The 13,782-nt window shown below is 41.4% G+C and overlaps 1 protein-coding gene across 1 annotated transcript; it reads right to left on the reverse strand.

Moving 5' to 3' along the window:
* Positions 1-4,252: 4,252 nt before the first annotated feature.
* On the reverse strand, positions 4,253-12,960 carry prdm2a (PR domain containing 2, with ZNF domain a). Its single transcript, XM_062391934.1, has 3 exons — positions 12,734-12,960; positions 6,536-10,676; positions 4,253-6,153 (listed from the first exon to the last, which is right to left on the reverse strand). Exon 2 carries the CDS (start codon positions 10,522-10,524, stop codon positions 6,568-6,570), a length of 3,957 nt encoding a protein of 1,318 aa, XP_062247918.1. The 5' UTR covers positions 10,525-10,676; positions 12,734-12,960; the 3' UTR covers positions 4,253-6,153; positions 6,536-6,567.
* Positions 12,961-13,782: the final 822 nt, after the last annotated feature.

The following is a 13,782-nucleotide window of genomic DNA, read 5'->3' on the forward strand; positions in this document are numbered from 1 at the left end:
GTTCAAATATTTGAATTTTATTTGACTATATGACTTCTATTGAGACACGAGGAGTCGGAATTTTCAGGGCAGGAACGTTCTCTGACTTCGCCCGCAAATAGAACACGCAACAGAAGGAATACGAATCAATCTCCAGTGGAAATAAAGAGTTCATTATACACAGTGACATCCATATGATTTTGCCTCAAATTACATCAGTACTGTCACTTCAGCCTGAGCAGGCGCCTGTCACCGTCTCATGCACTGTTCACCTGCAGATGCAAACTTAGCCCTCATCACCAGACGACACAAAACACCAATCAGGCTCCACCAGTTGTTTGTTTTTGACAAAACAATGACACCTCCAGCTCAGCCAGGAGCTAAAGTTGTCGCTGGTTTCAGTTCAGTATTGATAATGTTTATCAAACACTCTGTCAGGATGATCAAATGAACAGGAAAGGCCATCATGGGTTTCTCCACAGGCTTCGGGGACGAGAGTGTTTTTGTTTTCCATCATTTCGGATGATGTGTCCTCACTCCCAATCATAACTTCCTCTGAGAATACAACATGGCCCTGGGCTAAGATCCTGCGCCGTGCTGAGCATACAGATGCAGCCGTGCAGTTTGAAGTTAGTGCTGAGCTGGTGAGCTCTGGGAGATACTGGTCCTCGGGGCTGTGGTTTGTCGCTACAGGTAAACTGGCACGACTCCTGACTACATATCATTTGCCATGTTTATCCCTGAGTCCCACGAACTATCATTTATTCATAATCAATGGAAGAACTTATATAATTGTTATATTCACCTGCAACAAATTATTTGGTGTTATTTTAAAAAGCAAACTCAAGTCCAACCTATTTTGTCTGTAGTTTTTTCTTGTTTGCAATAAAAGTGCTGTTTATATAAAGTCTGATCGATAGGTCAGTCAGTCGGTCGGTCGGTCGATCCAGGGACAATAGATTATCTGACAGCTTCTGGTTTCCCTCAGTTCAATGACAAAGCCCTTTGTGACATGTCTAAACGGTGTGTGCTCAGTTTGAGGAGAAACCATTTTCTGGAGCTTTACACAACACATATAAGAGGAAGAGAAAATCAAACTTCCAAAAATCCACTTCTGGAAATTTTGCACAAAAGCCTGTGAGCGGTTCAACTATAAGCTTCACCAGAGGGAGAACAATCTCACAAGCCTTTACATAATAACGCACAGTAGACTGAACAAGCTCTCTTCACATGGTGCCGCTGAATCCTGTGAATCTGCATTTAATTACACTGTTGGCTAAAGCCATAACACAAGGGGATGGAGGCAATTACAGTGATATGTCAATGTCACAGACTGATGTGCGGCACAGCTACTGTTTCCAAAGCTTTCTCCTAATACTGTAGCCTCGTAAAACCATTTTCCCTGGACCCTTATGTTATTTGTCTGCATCAAATAAAAGATTCCGCGTGGCTGGAAAAAATCCAATTAAATCCATGTCCACTGCACTTTATGTTAATGACCAATCAAACCCAGGCGGAGGGGACTCTGTGTCTGTTGCTGTTTGACTGAGAAGAGCTGACACAGGCCAACTCTTGGACCTGAGCAGCTGTCCCCCGCTCTGTGGCTGCAGATTCAGTTTGGTAGTTTGGCAAAATGAAAGTCAGCAGCCATGCTAGATTTAAATGGGAGTGAAGTGGTGTGTCAAAGCTTCTGCCGTTCACAGGTCTTATCTCGGGGGGGAAAAGATTCATTTCCCCGCCGTACTGTACGAGTGCTTCCACTCAAGCACAGAACTTGAAGGCATCCTCCAGATTTGTGACTTCTCAATGCCACGGCCCAGTGTTTTTAATTGGTGGGGCTCCGTTTACGCAGCAGCAGCATGTGAAAGATGCCACAATGGTTTCACACAGGGTGGATTCCATTGATCTAAACGGATCTTCGATGTCGGCTTCACAGTGTTGACAAAGTCTGTTTGACACATTCTACATGTTTGTTGTTTTTGTTTCCAATCCCACGGCTGCTCCAGGGCTGAAGCAGCCACATGAATACCAAGCACCCACGTGGGCCAGGATACAGTCTGGGCTGAACTGATTGGATATGAAACGTCATGGTTGGTGCTAGATTGGAGCAAATGGAGGAACTACGCTTCCCGTGATGTTTCGCCTGCTCCAAACCCATCATAGCACTCCAGACAATTCAATCTACGACAACAAAGAAGTAACGGTAGTGGTGAGTTTTAATTTAAATATTAAATAGAGGTGACTAGATTGTAGTTCCAATAGTTTCTGTTTTTTGATATTTAAATGCTAAAAATATGAGATAAATTGCGTAATGTTTATAAAACAATCTCCATTAGGCTACAGGCTAGCTGCTAGCTGCTAACGCGTCCTTAGTCCTGATGCTAAGCTTGGATAACTGTATCCAAGCTTGGCATGGGAGTTCTGTCCTCTATGCCAATACATTTTAACAAAAAGGTGAGTAAGTGTATTTTCAGAAACATTGGAGTTTAAGTAACTGAAGCATATTTCAGTTACTATAATGACAGTGGCGAACTTTTACTCTTACGTTAGCTCTGCGTTTCTCGTTCGAGTCCGCATCTTGTCAATGTATTTTCTTATGTGGCAGGATTATCCTTTTATATGCCATGCTGTGATCTTTACGTGTGTTTCTTCATAAAAGTTCTGTACTATTTATAGCTTGCTGAGCGCTATACCATCCATGTATAGGCCCAGAAATGCCAATTAGTTTGATCTAACTTATCATATTGTAAGCTACGGCTAAAGGCCAATAAGTTAGCTTTAAGTTGGTTTTAGTCTCAAGCACTTTTAACTTTCTATATCCAAGTTTGTGTCTCGACTACCAGATGTCAATTTAACAACACTTAGCAAAGTTCTCAAAGTATTTCCATGATGCTAAAATTTATTTCTGTCCATCTGGATCAAAAGTATTTCAGTCAAAATTTCTAAATGTACAGGATTTACAGCCCAGGCATATTTTATGCCTGGGCTGTTTAAATATGCCTGGGCATATTTTAAGCCCATTTAATGCTTAGCATTAAATTTAATGCTTAGCTTAGCTTTATTTTAGCTAATTTAATGCCTCTTTATTATTTTTTTTAAACAACAATCTGCTTCCCTGCCTCAACTGTTAAGTTTTACTTTTCTTTTCCACCAATTCCTTTTTCCAGTGACTCCTCCACCCACAGATAATTCTGCTAAATGACTCAAAACCAAGTTTCTGCAAATTAACTTTCTTTGTGAACTCTCGGTTTGTAAAGAATTTGAGTTGAACAAGAGTTGAGCTGCTGAAATGCACAATGATTAATTTCTGTTCAATTAAGTGCACACACATTGAGCTCAGAAGATTTTTCCATTTTCTTAAAATATATTTTCTAAGATAAGACTTGATTGAATGGCGGAAGCTCATCACTTTCTGGTTTAACCGTAATAACTTGGCCCCAGTGTGCGGTTATGCACAAATGGCTAATGTTTTTACGAGATGAATTGAATCTTGGATGTTAACCAATTAACAGTTGAGAATCTCCAAGTTGAAAAGGACATGAAGAGAAACCGACAGTTGATTTTAAAATATCACATGTGAACACAAATGATACCAATAAGTGACTTAAAGCCTGAGTAGGAAACTATGTCATCTGGTGGTTTGAAAAAGTCAAGACGCTGCTGCTGGAAATATCTTGTGTGATGTCCAGATGAATTCTAGTTATGTATGCAAATGTATATATTTGATTAAGGGTGTACATAATTATTGCCTCTTATCTTTTTTTGCACAGTAGTTATTTTTTTATCTTTTGCCTCCTTTCTAAATGAAGATGTCTAAAAATAAGATCAATATTAACATCTAAACCTCTCCATTACATAATTATTCAACAGTTTGCCATATAACAGGTCACAGGATGATATATCTGGATCCCTATACAGAGACTTTAAGCATCTTGATTTTAAACTCTATAATACTTTAAAAGTTGCATAAAAACACACGTGGAATGAACATGGATTTTTCAAACAGAAGTAGGGCGTGTGGAAGTGATGCAGTGGTATTATAAATTCATATCTTTACTGAAGACACTGCTCAGGATGTTTAAGTAAGGAAAGTGCGCCACCATGTGGATAGTTTTGATACACTGCTTTCAGGCAGTTAACTACATATGGTTCAAGTCTTCATTAAACAGTCAAATACAAAACTTATATCACTTATATTATGACATAATTTCCAACAGTGTTCTCAAATTCTTCCTCTTTGTCTCTGAATAATATTATTGATAAACTTCACATCGACCGTAACATTCTCCATTTATTTGGAACACTCCCTTGAAAAAACATTAGTGCAAATCATAAAAAGAAACCATCCAAAGACTGATAACGTGATTTTAAATTATTAATAAATATACATGACTCAATTTACACTTTGAAATGCTACAAGCACTTTTCACAGTTAAATAACAGTCTTCCAGACCCTCCTGTACATCTAACACATTTCGAAAAGGCAGATTTCAAATAGATGTACCATTACACTTTCAGATACATTGTCAAGTCTTCGTTTGCCTAAATCAATATAATGCAGTTCAATCATAATGAAATAATTACCCTGTATAGCGCTGAATCAGCAAATCAGTAGTTTACATAAATTCTAATCAAACAAATACAATGCTTTACGCTCATTCTTTGAGATCAGTGACTAGTCGTCACAAACAGGTTGCATACAGGATTTCAGCCCCATAATTGATCTGTTGTGATTTATACATGTTGGAATATAGTATACATACTCAACACAGTACACTGGTGACAACTCACAGATAACAGATGTGTACTTTATGATGGCGAGCATGTGCACTCCAGATGATAGAGACACTTGAACCTGCTGTACTTCTAACATGAATATCTCTAATCATTAAACGGAGAAGAAAATCCACACATAATCATATTTTGACAGGAATTTGTTGATGCTCAAAAGCTGGAATTAGTTGATGCTCTTCAGAATTAAACACTTCTCCCTGTAGAAGCAGCCTTGATCCAAACTGTACTTATATATATTTATGTGTATATTAATATTTAAGTCCTTCTGTTTGGGTTTGCAAAGTCAATACATCTAAACCTGATTTTTTCGCAAAAGCTTATGAGCTTGAAAATCTAATACAAGACCAGTATGCAAATTGGACAATCCACTGTATTCACACACTTCCATTCTTTAAAGGAATTAATGCTATTTTATATGTATCTGCACATCAAGGCATTCTTCAAGTAAGTAATCTGCATTTTCAGCTGCAATCAAAGGGACAAATACACAATAAATCTCTTAAAGTGGGGGTGAATCTTTTTGGCTAGACCACCAAAGTAACTTCCTGCATGTGGTAAACACTTAACTTTACCGAACTGTTTACTCTTCATCGCTTTTATGCCACATTTAGTCCCATCATTTACATTTGATGGCGCATTATCAGTATTAATGTCAAATCCGTCATATAAATACAGGTCAACTGGGCTGAGCGGATAATACATCATTTTGAAAATCTACTCAATGTTACATTCACACCAGAAAACACTGACTTCCCTTATAATAAGCAACGGTGCTGATACCCTACATGAATTTCAACTGGTAGCTTGTAGCCAATGTTATATAGAACATATAACTTGATTTCACGATTCGGTCCTGTCATTACACTGGTTATGGTCAATGACATCAACGGATCAACACTAGATTCATTGTTTAAGGCCAAATCACATCAACATAATCATCTTAAATCAAATGAATGAAGCTGAAGTACAAGCTCGGAGCATGCAGTAGGAGTTTCAAACAAAAGGCCACAGACAACAGACAAGGAAAAGTGCAAATGCATGCTGAAAATGACTGCCACTTACCACCCTCTCTAAGTATCCCCATTTGTGACATGTCGCAGGCAGATTAACTTCAAAGTGCAAATCCAAGCTGTCGACTTTAAGTTTTCAGGACAAAGGATAAACCTACGAAGCTTCAAGTTACTACAAAAGCATTTAAATACTCAAATTAAAAAAACACATCCACTCACTGCAGTGTCCCCAGTCATAGGTTTCATCCGCTCTGAATTCAGTCCTTGTTATTGTACAGTATAATGACATCTATCAGGTTTACTCTGTGATAAGCAGTTGTCTCCCTTGAGGATGACTGAAGACGTGTGAGGAGTTCCAGACAGCAGGGTCCTGAAAGGGACAAAACATAACACACTGTGGATTGGTAATGATGTGGACAGTAGTTAAGTTAGTGTCAACTTGGCCTTCTTATTCATCTGCAAATACAAACACATACATTCCTACAGTCACCATGAGAGTGGGTTCATCTTGTAGTTAGCCTGTTAAGTATAATCTATTGTTTTGTTGTATTTATGCTCGTCACTTTAAGATATTCTACTTATTTTAATTTAACACAGTTGTAGGCAAATATGTGTCCAATACTCACTTACCTATGATACCTATACAAATAGGAAACTCCTGTGACAACCATACATTTGCTTTTCTCACAACATAATTCAAATGTATATTTTATGAATTTTTCCAAATAATTTTTCTGATTCAATTTAAATACCTTCTGCTCCTCTGGTGAGCACAATGCAGTCTTCATGTCTTCACGCTCTGCTCAGAGCTGCTGGTTACGCCTCCAGTGGTTTCCTCTCGGCTCTGGGCGGGAAGCAGCTCATCCTTCTGTGGTGCAGTCTGCTGCGGTTTCACTATGGTGAATTTAATAGGGATTCCTTTGACGCCATGCTGCACTCGGCTGTACTGGCGCATGGAGGGATTGAAAGTGCGAACAATGGGAAGTTCATTGAGAGTTGGGCTCTCTTGTTTGGGCTGCATGCTCTCCTTTATGATTATTTTACTTCTCTTGTTTGAAAAGACAGTCTGCACTGGAAGGATGGCCGGCCTCTTGGCGAGGCTAGACGTCTGGAATCGAGTTTTATGCTGAGGCGAGGCCTGTTGTTTCTGTTCATCGCGAGAGATCCCTCGGTGCAGGCGGTCGTTGTTCTCCTTTGTCAAAGAGATTCCACCTTCTTTTCTTTTCTTCACCTCTTTAGGTTTCTTGGGGCACACGGCCATGTGTTTGGTTCTGCTGCGACGCATCGAGAACTCCCGGTTACAGTGTGGGCAGACAAATACCTGCACATCCACCTGTGTAGACGGTGCTTTATTTGAAGAAGAAACCGACTTGTTCCTCTGTGGCATTACCCTTTGGACAAACTTTTTCTTCCTTTTGTTCATTAATTTGAATTTCATCTTTATTGGCGACTCTTGGTGAGGTTTGGACCTGTTTGACTGGCTGGCCCTGTTCGAGGCATTGAGCCCGTTAGTAGAATTAGTCGTCGACAGTACTCCATTCTGAGTTTTTGCAAAGTGTCTTAGAGGGATGGGATTTTTTTTTGGTGTGTATCGCCTTTTATCACTGGCATTTGCACACGCGAGAATATGCTTGTGTAGCTCTGGCATGTTATCGAAGCTTTTTCCGCACTTGGTACAGCGAATGGCTGTAGTGAAGGTCTGTGGGATGTTGTGGGTGGTGAAGTTTGTGGCTGAAGCAACCAAGCCGGCAGGCGACCTATTGTGGTAAGGAAAAGGAGGAGGCTTAAAGCTGGGATAGTGTTGGTTAATGCCCAACCGGACATCAGGCCCTTTGATTTTCCCTCCATCTGAGGCCATTATTTTTATGGTTGTGAGCAACTCCTCAGCGGCCACATCTACTTCGCTTTCCTCCTTTTTCACCAGAGTCTCGGCTTCCTCTGAAGTGTGGGGCACTGACGGCGCCACACTGACCTTTGTCGAGTTGTTGCAGTTCTGAGGTCTTAGTTTTCCCTTTTCCTCTTCTGTGAACGTGCACTGCTGGCCAGGATGCAATTCCTCCTGATGCCGTTTCAGATTGCAGAGGTAGACAAATTCTTTTGTACACGCGCTGCAAACGTAGGTCTTGCCAACGCCGTGGAGGCTTGATCGATGGTCGAGCAGAGCGGAGGGCTTTCCAAAGAGCAGCACGCAGAATTCACATTTGTAGGGCCATTCATCAGCATGGTCACCAACATGTTGGCCTAGTTCTTTCATTGAATGGAAAAGCTTATCACACACGTTGCAGATGAAATTCTTGGTGAAAGTCTGCTGCTGTGCGTCACCTGGTACGTCAAATGAGGAATTGTCCTCTTCCGCTTTCTCAGTTAAAGGTGAAGTTTGTGATGGTGTCGCAGATGCGGAAAGAGAATCGTCAGCAGCTTCCTCTTCTTTCGTGGTGGACGGCTCTGCATTAACAACCGGTTCCGGGTTGGGACTCGACTCAGCCACAGGAGGACAATCAGATACAGCTGAGGTGGTGGTGGGCAGAGTTACTGATTCTGCGATGGAGGACACAAGAATGGTGGGGTCCACAGTTGGAGCATCTGATATAATCTGTCGCTGTTGGATGTGATCAACGACCATCTGTGTAGGTACTGGAGCCTCAGAAGGGCTTTCTTGTAAGCTAATTGCAGCGGGATCCACAGAGCCTGGGGTTTCAAGGGAAATTGTGCACTCAATCAACACTGTGTTGCTGGTTATGTTATAAGAGTTGAGGAAGGAGTCACTTAAAGTTACAGTAGGTGTGAATGGTACCTCCGACACAGCAGTGGATTCAACTAGAGATGGATTGAGAGCAATCTGATCAGTGAGAAACATGTGGCCCTGTAGATTTAAAGTGGGGTCCAGTGGTCGGGAGAGAGTGACAAGGTTTGCAGGATTTGTTCCGGCAAATGCAGCGGTTAAATCACACTCAGTGCGATTCAGTGAATTTTCCGTGCAGATTACCAAAGGGTCGGGAGATATGTTTGGAGCGAACATCTGGATTGGTTGGATTGAAGGGTTTGTAATATGGGGTGATGAAGCCAAAACTGTGATTAATGAAGGGGTAGAAGTGAGCATGCTGTGCGAGGATGGGGAGGCAAAGGCAATAGTGCACGGTGAGGCTGGCTGCAAGGCGGGTGATGGGGTAAGGGAACCGGGGGGTAGGGCAAGTCCATAAACAAGACCTTCAGCCATAGGTTCAACCGAGGTCATTATTTCTGACCCTGTGACTATGGCAAAGTCGGTAAGTAAAGAATTTTCTAGATTTCCCAGGCTTACATTTTGCTCTCCCATATTCATGAAGGATTTCGCCATCATGCATGAATTTAATGATTCTTCTGTCAAAACTGCCTGTGAGACTAAATTTATTGTCAGTCCACATGCGCCTAGCCTTCTCTGCAAACTTAAATCCAGCGCAGCATCAGCTAACGCTAAATCCTCATTTCTTTTGACTGTATTAGAGAGATCCAGTGGTTGCTGGTTACAGGAATTGCCACCAGTCATGGGGGGCCAGCTCTCCGTTGAGCCGGGTTTCACTGCTGGCTCCTCCACAGGTGGTGTAGCATCATCTTTCTCACTAGCTGTTAGAGGCACAGGGGAGATCTGCTGGGTCTCCATCTGTCCTGTTCCTTCAGCAACAATATTTCCGGTGTCTGACACTGGCATTTCTTCGATGGATGTTGAGTTTGTTGGAGATCCGGTTCGTCTTTTAAACCTTCCTGTTCCGATGGGAAGGACGGAGAGAGAGACGGGCTTCTGACCCTCTGTGATCAGGGCGAGTGTCGGATTAAGGGCCTCCTGCTTCTTCAGAAGCTGCTTCAGCTTTGGGGACAGAAACACTGTTCTTTCTTTCTGCAAAACGGTGGACTCTGTATTCAGGGGAAGCAGATTCTCAATCAAAGATGAAACAGGCGATGAAGAGGAAGAAGACGACACCACCACCTCAGACTCCAGCTCAGTTTTAATTTGTGGTAAAAGAGGTGGTGTTGCAGTTCTTCTCTTAGCCAGTGGTTGACCAGGTATCTCTGTGACTGAATCTGTATTCAGAACCTGGCTGATTTGGGCAGGGTCCAGAATCAGGGCATCCAGTCCAACTAAAGCCGAGGAACCTGAATGAGCCTCAGCTGCTTCACAGCTACTTACTGTACTTGTTGACACAATCTTTCCATCAATGTAGAAGCTGAGATTCTCTGAAATATTGCTAGAGACATCTAGCATGTATTGTGCTCGTTGCCCTGCATTCTGCAGAACAGTTGCAGATGCTATATTTTTACCAAGTTGTGTTATCTGTTCAGCCGTTTCACTGAAAGTCCTCTCAAGATTTTCCACAGGCAGCTGGGGTTTATCTTCACCAGCAAGTTGCAGGTGCTCCCCCTGTTCGTCTGGCTGAGCGATGTGGTCTCCGGCTGTCAACAAGGGAGTATGAGAGCCTGCGGGGGATGAAGTATAATGTGGCATGACAGAATCCAAGGGCTTCATATTCTCAGGCTGTAACTCCCCTTGAGTTGTGCCTGAAGACATGTTGCCGTTATTGCTTATATGTAAATGCTCCTCGCTGTTAGCCAAAGCATGGACGTGCATGTGTCGCTCCAAGCCTGGTTTGCTGTTGAAATGTCTCTCACAGTGCTGACAGGGAAAAGCCTCCCACACTATCTCAGTGTCCTGTTGGGGTTGTTTGTGAAGATCTGGGTGTAGAGACTTGATCACGTCTGGTTCCATGTTAGTTTCAGCTTGATAAATATCCTCCTCCTCTAAATCCTCACTGTTTCCAGATTGAAACAGTACGAGTGAGGGGAGTCCTCCATCTGCTGTGGAAGTTAGATCCAGTTTTCTGATGTAGGTTTCACACAAGACTCCAGTGGATATCACACCTGTTAAATAGATGAAAAAATACTGTTATTAAACCATCATTAAATAGCAGTCCTGCAATTTAGCATTGCATCAAATAAACTAAAATGTTAAAACATCATATACATCTGTGCAGTCTAATCATTGAGACTTTACAATGCAAATCAATAAATTAAAACTGCTATTTGAGTTGTTCTCCTAATCAAATTATTGTTATATATATATATTTATATTGTTTAACTAAATATATCTGTAAGAGGGATATATTTATCACTAAATCAGACACGTGTACTGTAAAATATGATATTAGACAGGTGGACATTATATTGTTTAAATACCAATATCTATACCTTGATGTAATTCTTTTGATAATCTTGATGTATATTTTATTTGTTTGGGCATATTGAATTAGCCCTAAACATTATTGTAGAGGAGGTATAGTGCAAGCCAAATTCACCGATTCACACACACATTAATACAGCACTACTATATGCTGCGCTTCTTCTATCATACACTGCAAGGGGATGTGGCCACATGGCATGATGACTGGGGGAGCCAGGGATCGAACCCCCAACATTCTGATTAGTGGACGACCCGCTCGACCCACTGAACGCAAGCCGCCCTGTATGGTTAATATCTTAAATGCTACATAAATTCAATCATGCATTTAGTTAACAGAAAAATTAAAAGACTAGAATTCTTATCACACCATCTTAGATTTTAATGGTCAGTGCAAGACAGAGGGCATGGTTGAATGGATTGAAAAATTTAACTTTTTCTTTCTTTTCTTTGTAATATGATGTATTTGCTCAAAACAGTGAGAGATAAAACAGGTCAGAGTGGACAGTCCTGTCTTGGTAACTTTAGCTTCTGTCCCTCAGGTTAGATCTGAGTAGATCTGTTCATTCCAAGTTGAAAAGGTGTCTCCAGTGAGTACAGCTAACCAGTTTAGGATTTCTTCATCCACCCTGGTAGGGCCACCATACATACATCACCTGCTGATTACCACATTCACACCTATCAACTGCCACCCCCCCCCCCCCCCCCTATACACACCATAATCATGTATTTTTCTGAGACAACACTGTTGACACTATAGGTTTGGAATCTTCTATTTTAACTACATGTATTTATAACTTCTTCTCATATAGAAGTATGTATTTAGATACAGTAAATTCAAATGATTTGTTCTAAAAATGTAATTGGTTTGACAAATGCCAATATAATGTTGCTTGAACTTAGTGAAACATCCCTATCTCGTATTTAATTTCTGAATTGAATCTTTGCAGTGCATTCATTTAACCCCTTTTCCGTACAGTAACTTTCATTGTTGGTGTTGTTTTTTGCATTTGGACTCATCTACTGCCTGCTCTGACAAAATGGCAGGCCCATGGTGTGTGTGGCAGGGTTGTCGTGCTCTTGAACCATTAGATTGCAGCCTTGTAACATCAAAATCGAGAAACTCAACTCTCATTCCAATTATTCGTTTATTCAAAAAGATAATTTTTTCTTTTATCTACCTTGCAGAAATATTACGAAATTTCGTTTCCAGGCATTTGTGGAGACCGAAGAAATGTAAACAAACACTACAAAGCCCGAGTTTAAAAACATTATCTCTCGAGTATTTCACGACGAGCATGCAATAAAGCACACATCAGAATGACCCAGTCACCTGATCATGTTTAGCCAGAAGCCGAAATTAGTTCCCACACCATTCATGGCCTGTGTATTTATTATTTAAAACCGATTTTTTAAAATACTATTCATCACTTATTTCCCTCATATGCACTGCAACACAGGGATCTGACCGATCAGATCCACAACAAACAGGTGCTCTTCTATTTGTCTCCCCTGATCTTTGATTAGGTTTAGCTTCGGGCTGCGTTCACACGCGTCCACCTGGTGTGATGACGCTCCCCCGTCCTTGCACCATTGCTCGCTGCTCTCACAACACGTCGCCACTCCGCTGCTTCCCTGCCGAGGCGGAAAGGTCAACACCCGCTTCTCTAGCACAGAGCCCCGCACACACAGGAGACCACAACCCAAAGCACACACAGCTCACAGCGAGGGCTCCACTTACCAGGTGAAAGAAATCAGCTGTTCTCGCCATTAAACCCACTGACAATATGCTGCTAGCTTCAGTGCTAGCCCCTAAGCTACAGCTCGTACTGTTCGCTGCACACGCCGACGTAGAGATGGGACGTTACAGTTCCCGGACAAACTTGTGTTCTCAGTGAATGCAGATATTATCTTCTCATGCAGGTTGTGGACATTAGTGTGTGTGTTTTTTTTTCTTCCTCTCCTCTTCTTTTAATGCACCAACAAGCTTCCGGCGCTCTCATTGGTCAGAGGATGGGGTATGTTAGATCTGGACCAATCAGCAACAGGTTTGTTAAGCTGCAGGACATCACAGCACCAGACAGCTGTCCCCCTCAGTGACGTATGACTGCTCCCGCCCCCACCCCCTGTATTTACTGTTTCATTCAAATAATTATAAATAAGTAATATAAAACTAAAATCCCAAAATATAAAAGTAACTTTTAAATAAGGCTGTCGAATATATGTAGTAAAGTAGAAAATACAATGAAATGTGTATCAAAAGCAGCATAGAATGATACAGACACACACAGACAATTATTTGATCCATCTTCTTCCTGTGATTAGTTTCTGATGGGATGAGCAGGTAAATCCATTAAAGGTGGTGTGGACTAGGGGGTAGAGTGGTCGTTCTCCAACAAGAATGTTGGCGGTTCAATCCCCACTCTTCCCGATCTGCATGCCGAAGATACTGAAGCCCTAAAATTAGCAAGACTTCAACCACCCATCAATTGCACAATATCTTACACTATGTAAATGATGAATCCTGCGCATTCCACTTCTATGCAGGAGGTGCGCTGTTTACTTCTGCGCAGGAGGTAAATAACAAAATTTAAATAATTAAATTAATAACTAATAATGTGAATTCAAATATATAGGCTATTAAAGAACTGAAAGCCTGATTAAATACTGACATAAGCAGCATGTGGTTGCAGAAAGAAGTTCAAATGACAGGGACACATCTGAAAAGTACAACTTGGCACAGTGGAGCAGGGCTACATGTGTTTACAACTTCTTCATATTATTATATTT

The sequence above is a fragment of the Platichthys flesus genome, chromosome 7, assembly GCF_949316205.1.
Source record: "Platichthys flesus chromosome 7, fPlaFle2.1, whole genome shotgun sequence".
Taxonomy (NCBI): domain Eukaryota; kingdom Metazoa; phylum Chordata; class Actinopteri; order Pleuronectiformes; family Pleuronectidae; genus Platichthys; species Platichthys flesus.